Source organism: Bufo gargarizans, chromosome 5, assembly GCF_014858855.1.
Source record: "Bufo gargarizans isolate SCDJY-AF-19 chromosome 5, ASM1485885v1, whole genome shotgun sequence".
Taxonomy (NCBI): domain Eukaryota; kingdom Metazoa; phylum Chordata; class Amphibia; order Anura; family Bufonidae; genus Bufo; species Bufo gargarizans.
Window position 1 is genome coordinate 40,055,876 of NC_058084.1, and position 14,570 is coordinate 40,070,445.

A 14,570-nucleotide genomic window follows, 5' to 3' on the forward strand; every position below is an offset into this window, starting at 1 on the left:
TGTAATATCTATCTATCCATCCCATACATGATACATATAAGGCTCACTGCTGATTGCAGGCCAGACCTCTACATGCTATCCTCTCCTATCAGTTTGTAAATTATTTCATCGTTATCATCTCTGTATCTCACACGTCTATCATCTCTCCTGTAATATCGACCACGTCATTCATACAGATGTTGCTGTCCTTAACTTATAGACACTTAAGGGCGCCTTCACACGCGGCAGAAAATTCTGTGACTGAACATCCGTTCCGTTTATGTGAACGGGGCAGCGAGCGCGTGGATTTCTGCAAGCTCCATTAAGGTGAATAGACCTGGTTTTCGGTGGTGCAGGTGAAGGCGCCCAATAAACAGTTGCAGCAAACTTTAAACTGGCGCTTCACTCGGTAAAAGCCATTGAAAAAGCCAATTTAAAGTTTACTGCAACTTTACGTCGATTACATAATAGTCAAGTTAAAGATTGCTATATCTGTACAGACTTATAACATTTACATTTCTATCTATCTGTTCCTAAGCTGTTCTACAGATCAGTCGCCCCCATATCTATCGGACTTCCATGTAGAGTTCAAATTTATCTCATATCTGTCATTATCCATCTTTCTCATGCATCTAATGTGTAATATCTATCACATATTTACCTATCCATCCATCATATGGAATATATACCTATATCATATCAGTGTAGCTCATCATAATATGAATTGTGTAATGCAGTATTTTATTCTCATGGATCCAGCTATCTATTAAATATAAAAAAAAATCCATGTGTGATATAATATAAGCCAGCGCACATCTCTATAGGTCACAGATGTACATTGCAAGCAGGGCTCCCCTTTACATTGTATTCTCTCTGCTATGTTATTATTTCAATGCTATAATCTCGTTCATTTACTAAATACTAATGGTTATAACTCATGTCATGTATTTCTGCTGTACAGACACTAAGCCACTAAACATATGTAATAGGAAATGTACATATGTAAAAAATATATTATTCCACACAGACATAATGACCACATTGATGATAAGGACACAACTGGATACTCAATATGTGCAGTAACGTATAATCAAGTATAACACTTACTAACTAGCTATAAACGTGGGAAGGGGAATAACTCCCTATACTAAGTCTAATACATGCAATTTACTGGATATTACACACACACTATGGAATATTGTGAGGCCACTTAAAAACATTGCAAATAAAATTACGACGTACAATAAAAATGTTAAAGTACAAATCTCTGTAAATAAACATTACACATACATGTAGATACATACACAGATTTCCTAGATATAGAGCAATACAAATGTACATAGATACAAACATTGTAGGCATATTACATAAGACACACAGTATAGCAAGAGGTGTGTGGGTATATATATATATATATATATATATATATATATATATATATATATCCCCAGTAACATACTTCCCATGCAGTGTAGTTGAACTTACCCTTCAGGACTGTGTGATTTGTATTAGTATTTCCATGTGATGCAATGTAACTGTCAGGTTGAATTTTTCAACACTTTGCATTGCATTAGACATTTCTAATATAGAAATACCATACACAAGTGTGTGCGTGTGTCTGTGTGTATATATATATATATATATATATATAGTGTATACATACATGTCCATAAATGCACATATATATTAAATGCAAGACAACTTTTGCAACTTTTCCAACTGGAACTTTGCATGCTTGTATACATTACATTATATTGAAACATTAAATTATATAACAACAAAAGAAGCAGCAGCAAAGTCAGACCAAAACAGAGGTTAGGTGCAAAATCCCCCGGGACGTTACACATCCACTGATGAATATCTCCCAAGCCTTGGGAATAAACTGGGTCACCATTTTTCACCATTTTGGAGTGTTGTCTCATTTTTGGGAGAATATATATATATAATAGAGCCTTCCAACTTTTGAACTTTGCATGGTTTTATATATTATATTGTTATATATATATATATATATATATATATATATATATATATATATATATTATACACCCCCTATTGTCAGTACATTAAAAAGCCTTCCAACTCTTTTGGAACTCTGCATTGTATTATATATATATATATATATATATATATATATATACACACACACACCAATAAAATAGTAGCAGTAACCCTCAGCAAACCCCTACAAGTGCTGTATACTGTCTGTACACTTTGCAGACAGTGCAGTGAAGGTGTCTCCTCAAGAGATAACACAAAGCTAACTGCACGACCCCCAACACCCCCCCCCCCCCCCCATGTGTCCTATAGATCACTTGTCACAAGTGTCGCCTTTGCACTTCGTTTCCTGCCCCTCCATATGCACAGCCCTAGCACCATGTCCTTGAATCCCATGTGCCTCCCACAAACCCCCTTCCACCCCAGCACAAAACCGCCCATTCAATGCAAACCCACATCGCCCAATGCAGCACAGTACTCTTTAATATCCCCCCCTCTGCATTCCTTCCAATTAATCTCCCGGCAGCCCAGAGGTGAAAAAGGGAAAACTTTTCTAAAGCCTTTGCTACATTGTACCCACGGCAGAGCCTCCCTCGGCCACAATGTATCCAGTGCAGCTTCCTGTGCTCTCTATTTACTAACAACTTTCCAAGGCTGAGCCCCGGAGCAGAGGAGGCGGCAGCGGCAGCAACCTGTGCCTCCTGCACTGTACACAATGCAACTTGGAAATGAACTGGAGCAAGGGGGCAGGGATGGAGCCTGTGTACCCTCCTCCTCCCCCTCCCCTGCTGCTGTCTGTAGATGGGAGGTTACTATGTCTTTAAGCCTGTGCAGTTGAGGGTGGTGCCTTTCTCTGCTTAAGGCTCCTTTGATATTAATAGTGTTGGTGTCTTGCAACTGACGTAATGCTTGCACTGAGGTCCTGACAAGCGATAACATTTCTGATAAAGAACTCATCTTTGCTGCAATCTACAGCCTGGGATCTAATATTAAACCCAGAGCATCCATTACCCTGCCTCTCTCTGCTTCTCTTCCCCCACCACCACCACCACCTCCTCCTCCTTCTTCTCCTAAGCCCCCCACTCCTTGTTCCTGTCTGTGTCTCTGCACTCAGACATACACACTGGGGGGGAACAGGAAACCTATTCTTCCCCCCACCCCAAAAAAATTAATCAGAGATCAACTCTGCAAACAACAAGGAAGCGGTTCATGGCTCAAGCTAGATCTCCACCATCTTCCACATTGCTGCTGAGGTTATTGCAGATCAATCAACAGGTAAGAGGAGGGGGGACCTAGAAATCCAGCAAAGCGATCATCAGTGCAGAGAAGGAAGCAGCAGCTTGCATTTGCTTCCAGGCTGTCTCTGGCTGTCTCTAGCACTCTCTCTGTCTCTCTCTCTCGCTGTCTCTTCCTTGCTCTCTCTTATTTCATGCATGGTGTGAGCTCCAGGGCTGCCTGCAGAATGTGGGTGTCTGAACCCAAACAAGTGACTTTTATATTTTTTTAGCAATACATCAGGGAAAGAGAGAGGAGGGTGCCAAATCCTTCTCATGTTTCAAGTGCATGGGAGATTTCCTTTTTTTTTTTTTCTTGCATGGTGGGTCGTCAAAAAGAAGCATGAGGCATGGAAATTGGCTACTTCAATCTCCAGTAGTCCTTGGCTTTTTCTGCAGTAGTCCTGGTCCAATCTCCAGGATCCCCCCTTGTCTGCTCCAGGAAGGGGTCAAGTTCACACACAGGAGGAGATAACAGCAACCAAAGACTTTTGGCTTATTTTTATTAATATATTTTCTTTTGTTGTTGTTTTTATTTGTTGTGGTTCCATTGAAAGTAACTTCCCGGTCAAATTTTATATATATATATATATTTTTTAAACTTCTTAAAGGAACAAGTCTCCCCCTGTTTTTTCATCTGTTCGCCATGGAAAGAATCATAAAATGGATGTGATTTTTATTTTTATTTTTACATTTTTTTAACCTAAATATTTTAAATTTCACTTTTGGTTGTGGCGCCGCCGTGGTGTGATCATGAGGAGCAGGGTGACCAAGGGACAATGATCAGCAGTAGTAAGTTGTGGCAAACTTTTTTTATTTTTATTGATGGCACGTGGGGAGGGGATGGGGTGATCTGGATGTGTACGTTTTGGTATTTTTGATGTTTTTTGTTGTTTTTTTGCTTTTATGTAGGTTTCTATCAAGTGATGACTTTTTGAAAAAAAAAAAATATATTTTTTTGTGTGTGGCATGTGACATTGTGAATGAATGGAAAATCTGAAGTTACTTTTAAACTTGTTGTAAATTATTTTTGTCGTTGATATGGGCAGATTGTGTCTCCCTGGCAATCTGGAAGAAACTGCGCACAACTTGAAATGACTCATTACCCTTTTTTTCTTCTCAATCCCTTCTTCTGATCATAAGGGAGGTGATGGAATGGTATGGAAGATCTGAATGAATGTTGGCTCTACCTGTACACGTCTGTGATTTATTATAAGGTAAAACTAGACAGTATGGGTAAATCGGCCATTAGGCCTTGGTGTCATTGGCATGCCTGTGTCAGATTGCAAACCGCCGTTCCTTTCATAGTGGGTCCTCGGTGTGTGTCTGAACAGTTGGAAAAGTGTTGAAGAGTTAGATACTGCTCAACAGGATGAAGTTTTGCATTGGGCTAAGGAGCAGGATGCTAAGGTGGACCCAGAAACTCCGACCACTCTAGTTCAGAATAGTTTCTATCTCTTCTGATGTAGCAGAGTTGATTATTATATTTTTTTTCAATTGCCACCATGTTATCTGTGGATTTCTGGTAAAACCTGAGTAATCGTAACCCATGACGTTATGAGAATGTACAGACCAAACAAATGACAGGTTCAGCTCTGCTGCATCTGTACACTTGTGCTGTGAAAGGAGCTGAGGTCAGGAAGATGGAAGGCAGCATTCCTTTGGGGACCTGGATGGAAACTGTAAATAGGAGTAAATCACGCCGAACCAGTCTTTATTTCATCAGGTTGACAAAAAAAGGCAGAACGAGAAAAAAAAAAAAAAAAAGTGTCAGGAAACTCTTAATCACTGTGTCAGTTTTTATGGCCTGCGTTGTATAACTCTGCTGCTGTTCTGCATTCAGGTGGTAGAGAAATTTCGGAAGCATCAAGAGTAGTGTTTAGGTCAAAGGGCGTCGTAGTATGATGGAGGGTAGTGTTTGGATGGACGTTACAAAATGGTGTAAATATGAGCGTCCTGGATGTGCAGATGTAGCAGGGCTAAACCTGATGGTTAATGCGTTTAAGTAAACAATGGCGAGAAAATATGAATTGAGTTTTTCAATGGATTTCGTCCCGAGATAACACTGTGATATATGTAATCGGAGTCAATTTTGGCTCAGCTACATCTGTATTTTGTATGTGCGTGAATGATACCTGTAGCCTTATGTAAATCCACCAATAACGACTTGTGATATAGGTGTTGGAAATGACAACCCTATCACAAACTCGGCTCTGCTACGCCTGCGATATAACATATACATCTCTACACGCTGAAGGAAGTGTTTGCCTGTACACACAGGTTAATTATTCGGGATGTTGTGTAAATAGACATCGCAAACTATTTCCTGCAACCACTGATGATGACGATGATGTCCTGGAGGTGATAGTAACCTTTTTGATTTACTTTCCAGTTCTTCTCACTTTCTGACGTGGCCAGTGCAGGCACCATCTCTTCAGACTTATCTTTGTCTGGAGTGTTTTTTTTTTTTTTTTGTGACACCTATAAGTGGTGTCTAGCATGACCTTGGGGTCTAGTAGTGAGGCCTAACTAGGGTTAAAATGCCACCTGGGACATAGTGGAGGGTCTAACTGGGAAGGAGATGCAAACATTCCAAAAAAGTCTAATTCCAATTTTTTAAACATTTTCTGTCAAGCCATAATGTTTGTGGAAAACATAAGCAGCACCAATGACCTGGCGAAGAGACGTATATTAAAAGCAAACATGGAGAAATTGGTAGTAAAAAAAAAAAAGAAATAAGAAATAAATAAAAAGAATCCCATCCCCTTATACAGGGATGTAGTTTGATTAAGATATTCTGCATGAGCGTAAAATGAATCCATTCATTCAATCAACTGACAACTTTCCAATCTCTGTTTGCCTTTGCTTAATTTACTTTCCACAGGACAGCTATTGTGGCAGCCTGGATTCGGACTTTTTTTTGGCAGACACGGACGACTGTAAACGCAGACGTTTCTGTCCCAAATATTACACCTCACAAGTCAAATTGGAGTTTAGAACACTAGACAGATACTTTAACATAAAACACGTTACATTTTCCATAGGCTGATCTTGGGGGGGGGGGGGGGGGGGTTGCTCTCTGGGGCTCCTGTCTGGGTTTTGTGTTCCTCCTGCTTTAGTCAATCTGATGTGGACAGTGCTCCACTGGCAGTAAAGTGGTTAACATTTCCCCTCTTGACATTCCATTGTTTAATAAATAAATAACCAAATAATGTAAATAAATAAAAAAATTAAATGGCCTCAAATAGAGATTTTTGGGGTAGGTCACCCGCCTCTTCATCAACCTAAACTTAATTCTACACCTGGATGCTTTTTTTTGGGAGACATTAATGATTCTTTGTGTCTTTATCATTCACTGTTTATTAACTTTTGGGTATTTTTAATTGTATATATTGGGGTATTCCCGTTAGGGTCACTCACACATTGCGGGCCTAGTTGTTTTCGCTCTTCTACTCCATGACGATGGCTGTAGACTAATAGTTTTATTGTAGCGCTTCCACGTAGCCTAGAATGACCATGGTGGTTCCCTCTCTGTAAGACCTCCGGCACACGACCGTATCCAGTTTGCGGATACCGGTCCTGAGCATTCCGCAAATTTTCTCACCCCCATCGTTAAAACGGCAAATTCTTGCCCCACAAAACATACAAAAGTTGATGACGGATTAAATTTTTTGCAGCCCCTTAGAAATGAATGGGTCCGCATGCGATCTGCAAAAAAACGCTCATCGGACATGGAGCAAAACTACGGTTGTGTGCATGAGGCCTAAATAAGAGTTGATGCACGGCTGGAGCGTAATGACGTCTCGTACTACAGCTCAATGAATGGAAGGACCTTCTCCCCCCTTCCCCCCTCTAAATTCTTAATGGCTTTTTATAAATAGACCATTTTGGATGTATACGAGTATCAACCATTGCAATGATGTATAGTCCAGCTGTGTCTAGGAATCGACCCGTTTGCTCTTTTTGTCTTAAAAATAAAAAATATCGAATTACTTTATTTCTACCCATGTATTCTATTTACCCTGGTCGCCTAGTGTCAGGTCACCCCTGGGTGTTAGTATTGACAGGGGTCTGTAGTATTTGGGATTTCCGTATCCAGTTGTAAAGTTGTGAATAAACAGTGCTGGGGAGGAGGGAGGGGACGCTTAGTATTGTAACTTTTTATGTAATGTGTGTTCCATAGGAGCTTACTGGGAATCCGCCGGATGAAAGAACAGTGTTCTTTATGTGGCTTGTATCTATCGTCTATAAGGCTGCTGTGTTGTAGGAGACAGGAATGAGGTGTAATGAAAAGTTACAAATTCAGAGTTTATTTAGGGCAGTTTTTGGTTTATTTTTGCAGGCACTGTTTAGCTAAATCCTTTTTTATTTTTTTTTCTGACTCTTGTAAAATAAATCAATGGCTTCTTTTGTACTTTAGATATAATAATGGCATCCCTGACGGTCTGTCTGTGACCAGACACACAGCGGTGGGCATTTTTAAAACCTTTCTTTCTTTCTCTTTCCTGTACTCCAGCAGACTGCGTCCCTGCTTAATCCAAGAAATCAGTGATGCCAGACTGAGGTGTGCTTCTCTAAGTTATACAGGGAGCCATAATGTTTGGGGTTGGGGGGGTCTTTAATAAGGTTAAATATAAGATGGTTTGAAGACACATGACATGTTTAAATGACCTTGAGGATTTAGATTTTTTTATTAAAAAAGTTTTTTATATACCAGTATTTTTATTATCTTTTACCTTTATATAATTTGCAGTAGGTGCTATTTTTTTATTCTTCTTTATTCTTTTTTTGATTGTTATAATTTATTCAATTTTTTTTCTCTCGATCAACTTACAGTTACGACCCGAAAGACTCTATTATTACCAGTTATTATTCTCTTTAGTACCATGCATAGGAATTTACCAGTTACAAGATACCAATGATGCATGTATCGGTCCAAAGTACAGCGCAAAGTGGGGACTGGGCAAGGGTGATATTTTCCACCCCCACTGCACTGACTGAAGATCAGACAAGAATCATAATGATACTTTTGTATAGTTTTTATGTAGTTTTATATAGTGCGTTTGGACATGTACAGTACATTTTTTTTTTTTCTGTAAGCTCCTATATCGGCCCAGTAAGTGAATTTCTCTTTCACCGACATACTATATACTTCTCCTGGTTATGATTAACCATTGCAGTATAATGTGCCTTCTATGAGAAATGTCCGTGAACAGCCAAAGTGAGTCGCCCGGCAAATAAGACCCATGAGTCGTGTATATTATTAATAACAGGAGTACATGTGCTGTATACTGTATGCGTCTGAAGAGTCGGCCGTGGTGGGCTAGATAGCTTGATTTATTCATTGTCCCTATTTTTGGGTGGGAAACGCCAGAATGAGCAGTAGACAGACATATCTATAGTAAAAAGCAGGATTTATTTAATTATTTTTGTACTTTACTTGCTTAGAGCAACACGAGCCACCAAACAAAAGTCTGGGAAATATTAGACTATCGATAGAGTTTTAGATCTATGTATATTCTGCTGAATTCTGGTAGAAAGTTCTCTTTGCTCCTAGTGATGGCCGACGCATAATGAGATGCAAAAGCCAGTTTTATTGGAACATCTTTTAACGTCTGCGTTTCTGATTCAAAGTTGTAAAACTGATCTTAGTTTTACATTCAGAAGTGGTTTTAGAAATAAAATTACCCTTTTTGATATTTTTTATTTTTTGGGAGGAACAAAAGCCTCCTAATCGTAAACCCAGATTGTACTCCTCCTATAGACAGAAGGTGTGTGAAGGGGCAGGAGGGAGGACGTTTCTACAGGTGTTCCCAAAGCCGAGGTGGAAGTGGAGGCATGCTAATTTCTCTTATGGATAGATGGATGGACTAATTTTGCATATAGCCTTGCAATTACTATTGCTTTAGACTGTGAAGGGTGTTATATGCCGACAGATAGATGGCTAGAAGATATACCTCTCACATCAGTCTCATATACAGTATAGCCATCTGACCTTGCAGGGGTGTAACTAAGGGTGAGCAACTGGGTTGCATGCTGGATGGCTTCTCCAACAAGGACATGTAAATACAGGGCTAGCATGGCAAACTTCAGCTCTGTCCCGGGTGACTGTAGTATTATTACTACTATTATTATTATTCTCACTTACAGGTGAAACTCGAAAAATTAGAATATCTCGAAGAGTTCATTTGAGATACTCGTCACATGCAAAGCGAGATATTTCAAACCTTTATTTGTTATACTTTGGATGATTATTACTTACAGCTTATGAAACCCCAAATTCACAATCTCAGGTACCCATTGCTCAGGAGCTATGGATTAATTAGTTGACTAGAGTGTGACACTTTGAGCCTAGAATATTTAATCTTTTCACAAAATTCAAATTTTAAGCTGCATTACTGAAATAAATGGACTTTTGCACGATATTCTAATCTTTCGAGTTTCACCTTTTATATAACATTACTATATTCCGCAGCGTTTTACAGACATTAGCATCACTCTGTGGGGCTCACTATCTAAGGTCCCTATCAGAATATCTTTGGAGTGGGAGAGGAAACCGGAGAACCCGGAGGAAACCTACGCAAGTAGCTACGGCTCTTTTCTATGAATCTGTCTGCCTAGCTATCCAGGTGCATGGCTTTATGGGGTGCTGTATTAGTAGCCACACCTGGGCCCTAGAGCTTGAGGGGGCCCAAATGTCCCTCTGTCATATAAGACACCAGTATTATAAATGACGCATGGCAGATTTTGCTTTGAGGCCCAATATCTATCTACTTCATAAGTATTTATCGCATATGTATCTATCTATTTCATATCTATCTCCTATTTGTTTATCTAGCTACCTACTTACCTCATATCTATCTACTGTATTTATCTTCTATCTATCTGCTTCATATCTATCTCCTATTTGTCTATCTACCTACCTACTTCATATCTATCTATCTATCTTCCTACTTCATATCTATCTACTCTATTTATCTTCTATCTATCTATCTTCTTCATATCTATCTATCTACTTCATATCTATCTATCTCTACCTACCTACCTACTTTATCTATCTATCTACCTGTGCAGTTCTGTAATTCCTCATTTTTATGCAGCACGTAATACACATCAGACGTGTTATTCTATAAATCCTTCCAAGTTTATCTTTCAGTCGTTTCATTTAGTTTTGTTAATTGATGCTCCCTGCACGGAAATGATTTTTTCAGTTCATACGGAGGAATGACTGACTGACGCGTTTCACCGTGTTCATGGATTACGTGTATTTATGGTCCGCCCCAGGACAATGCCTACTTCTTAGGTGCTTACAACATTATGTTCTACCTCTAGGCCTATAGCAAAATTGGCATCTCAGATTAGCAACCAAAGAATGCAAGGAAACACTTTGGCCGTTGCCAGTTTTTTTTCTTTTTTTCTCCAGGTTAGGCACTCCACCCTGCGTGATGCCTCACCCTTTTTGGAAAACTTTAATTCAATCGCACATAACGTTTGTAACCCTCCCTCTGGTTTAAGTTCAATAAGTGTTTGATCCTATCCAATAACTTAAAGTCTATGTACAGTAGATTTCCTTCATGTCTGCTGGGTTAGTAAACCCCCAAATAATACAAAAAACAGCCTTCCATGGCAAGTGACATGATGCAATATAGTCTTACATATGTGATGGGAAGTGGTGAAATTGAACCCCTTCAACAGTGAAGTCTTCGAGCCGATAAAAGACAGACATATCATTATGTGCTATTATTCTTTTAGTTGTCTTTTCAGCATTTTATACATATCGGTTGCTATGATATCAGTACACTGGTATTAACATTACTTAACAGAAAACTGGACTGACAGGCTTTGATGTTCCCGCTGAGAACTGTGTCGCTTTTGACTGAAAATGGGGCTTGTATCATTTTATTACAGACTGGAGAACATTCTTGGTTTTCAGGGAATTAGAGATGTCTTACTGGGCTTGGTTTTCATTGAATACATGCCATACGCATTTTATTATTACATACATCTGTAGCCTTGTGAAATCTAGCATCCAGATAGAATAGGTACAGACAAAGATAAAAATGTGGCTGCTTTCGGCAGCTACCTGACACTAGCACACACCTAACTACCTATGACAGGGGTTCATGGTGCTTTCATTTCATTTTCATGATGTTTTCCCCTTTGGAGACCACATCCGGACCATCTTACAAGTAGCCCTATCTTTTCAGGGCCCCCTTAAAAGCCGCATAGGATGAATTGTATAAATGATGTTTCGGTCAATTGAAATGTGGCCCCTCCTTCGTAAATCATTTAGAAAGTGATTGTCAGAAGACTTGAGGTACATGTTTGCCTTTGTATGTGTGTATAGATAGGATTTCTGCCCCTGTGTTGTAGACTATTTGCTTAGACCAATCTAGGTGGCAGTGATTAATATGTACAGAATCTAATCCCCTTGGATTAGCTACTATTTGCTTGTCTCTTTGTTTTTGGATTAGCCTTTATAACTTTTTTGATGACCCTTGGCCAAATAATAATGTAGGACAGGACAAATTCCTGGTGCCAGGCAGCTCACCTTACATTGACGGGGTCATTTTTGAGAATTTCATTTGTTATATAGATGTTGCTGTGCTTGTCGTAATCTCGATATGACATCTCAGTATGTTCTCTGTGGTTATCTAAAAGGCTCCAGGTTACCTTTACTCAATGCGAAGCAGGTCAATGACCTTTTTAACTCTGTCATGTCTGACATATTCTCTGGAGATTTTAAAGATCCTTTCTAGCTTCCAAAGTCCAGAAGATTGTCCATCCCCGATTCCGAAAATGGGGTAAGTACGCACCCAAAAATTTGGAACAAGTTAACGGGCCACCTAATCAAATAACTCGGTACAAGCTGCCGAGTATACCCATAGAAAAAAAAAACTGAAAACAGAGCTCACACAGTACCATTATAAAAATATGTACATTTTATTATAACATAATTAAAAATTTGTATAATAAGCCATTAAAAAGTTAAGGAGAGTGACAGAAAAGACGCCATCCTGGCGCTGCACACACATCAAAGAAGTAATAAACGTATCTTAATACAATGTAATTACAACATACTTTATTTGAATAATATTCAGTAAGTTATTCATATAAGAGATGAGTCTCAGTAAGACTGACCGTACTGCCTAAGTGTTAAAAATTCTACCACAAAAGAATGCCTAAGCTGGGGTAAGTACAGAGTGATCACCAGGTATACAAATAGCATTAGACTGGTACCAGCAAGGCTAGAAAGAGGAGACTCACCTAAAATTGGTAGTGTGCAATACCAACCAGGATGGCACTACCCTGACGTGCGTTTCGGTGTATTTTTATAATGGTACTGTGTAAACTCCTAAATAGAAGTAACAATTCCCTGAGAACATTCAATCAGCAGGGTTTGGACAGTTGCATGTGGCAAGGAGGCAATATCTGTTTCATATCACATCATGTTTAGCTCACATTAGTCAATTTAAACATGGTCATTCATGGTCATAATTTTGGGGGAATTAAAAGGTCACCAAATGCATATGCATCTATATATTCAGACATTTCAAGTTGACCACCGTTTTAACATCTACTGTAGTCTTTAGAACCTTCATAAACATCAAAAGAATATGGCTCTAAATAATGACCATAACAATTTCCCAGGTCCATTGGACACCAAGATACTGGGAATTTTGTAGCCTTGCTTCATTATGTATATATTTTGCTACATGTTGCTAGATCTGAACAAATCCAGCTGATTCCCCCCCCCCCCCAATAAAAAAAAATGTATTTCTATGGTCCCTTTCAGATAGCTTGACGTGTAGGAACGATGACGATCTAGAGATTACCTAATCACAGCACAAGTCGTTTCATAAAACACATTTTATGGAAAAACACTACTGTAGAGCTTGAAGTAGATTCAGAAGATATGGGAAAGGAAGGGCTTCTACTTTTATTTTTTATTTATTTATTTTTCTTCCGGATCCACTTTTGACTGGATCTTGCTTTGACTCAAAAAGTGCAGCCTCGTTTTTTCCCAAAAAATGTCCTGCTAGGTCTCTGGTGGATGTCTATACTGAGTAGATTTATGAATGTGCCCCCAATGTAATACAATCTCTTTGAGTTAGACTTTATTTGGGACATAAAGATTTTTTGGGCTCCTCATACTCAGAGATGCTACCGCATATTTATCTTGCCTCTATTTCTTATTTTCTATAATCTGCTTTCACCCTCATGCCTTAGAATTCTTTACTTTCTACTAGTCCTGATGGTTATAGACATAAAAATACTGTATTGAAGATGTAAAAAGTTTTCCATTCCATCAATTTGAATGACATACATTGTTTATGACCAATGGAAATATTTTTACCTTTTACTTGGTATTGTCATTTACATTTGTAGGCCATATGTCCAGTTTCTGTCTTTGATAAAATGTGCAAGTGTGTTGCGATTATAGTTTTTATTTTTGTGATTGCAAGTCTTGATCAAAGCAACTAATTTCTTCATGTATATTGATCCAGTGTTTTATTTTTTTAAATCTATCTATGTGATATCTATGCCAATCTTTAGAAGTTTTATTCTTCCTAACAGAATCCAACTTCAAAATGTATTCTTAGAATTTTCCATGCTTGGCTATTTTTATTTTTTAACATTTTTTGTCATCTTAATTGTTTGAATGTTTTCATATGTTTGTCCATCATGAACAGTCTCTTTGTAGTGAAATCGTACATTGTTACCAGGCCTTGTGACTAATTTGTCCTCCTAATTATAGTTTGTGGTTGTAATGGGACCATCCACAAGTAGAATGTATTGCTGCCTATTTTTCTTTTCATCAGGAGGTTGCTTGGTAATGACATTCAGGTTGCTATTGGAACAGTAAACTTAAGAATATTTGTTCTACTTGGAACTTCTTATCTGTCTGTCTTTCTCCAATCAGACTTGAGTTGTTCTTTAATAGTTTCCTTCGGTTTTGCCCTAAACTCTTTGAAACCACCTCTGTGACGAGCGTTTGCCAGCTCATTGCTTGTGAGAGATTATGTATGACAGTCTCTGTTATATAATGAACAGAAGTATTGTTTGAACAAAGGTAACATTTGTGATTAGTGGACTTTTTTGGCAGTTGGCGTTCACTCAACTCTAAAACCCGAGTGTGATCTAACCTCATAGATATCTGAATTTCTTTTCAGCAGGCAGTATAGTTGTGGTGTGTTTAAATCATCGCTGATAATATGTATACAAAGCCCAAAATGGTAAACCTGCTATCTCATGTGCTGGAGCTCGTTGGCTTTAGGTATCCAGAGTCCACACTTCAAAGACTAAGTACCAAGCATT

The 14,570-nt window shown here is 38.7% G+C and overlaps 1 protein-coding gene across 4 annotated transcripts in view; it reads left to right on the forward strand.

Annotated features, from left to right (window-relative positions):
- The first annotated feature begins 2,849 nt into the window (after positions 1-2,849).
- The window catches only part of TRPS1 (transcriptional repressor GATA binding 1), a 275,397-nt gene continuing 263,676 nt past the window's right edge, over positions 2,850-14,570 (forward strand). For 2 of the 4 annotated variants that reach the window (XM_044294001.1, XM_044294003.1), the window contains exon 1: positions 2,850-3,252. Coding sequence is in view for 1 of the 4 variants with exons in the window: in XM_044294000.1 (XP_044149935.1) it covers positions 4,031-4,043 (13 nt within the window). In the remaining 3 variants the exon portion in view is untranslated. Of the gene's footprint in view, positions 3,253-3,940; positions 4,044-14,570 lie in introns of those variants that run through there. The other 2 variants (XM_044294002.1, XM_044294000.1) reach the window with 2 other exon arrangements.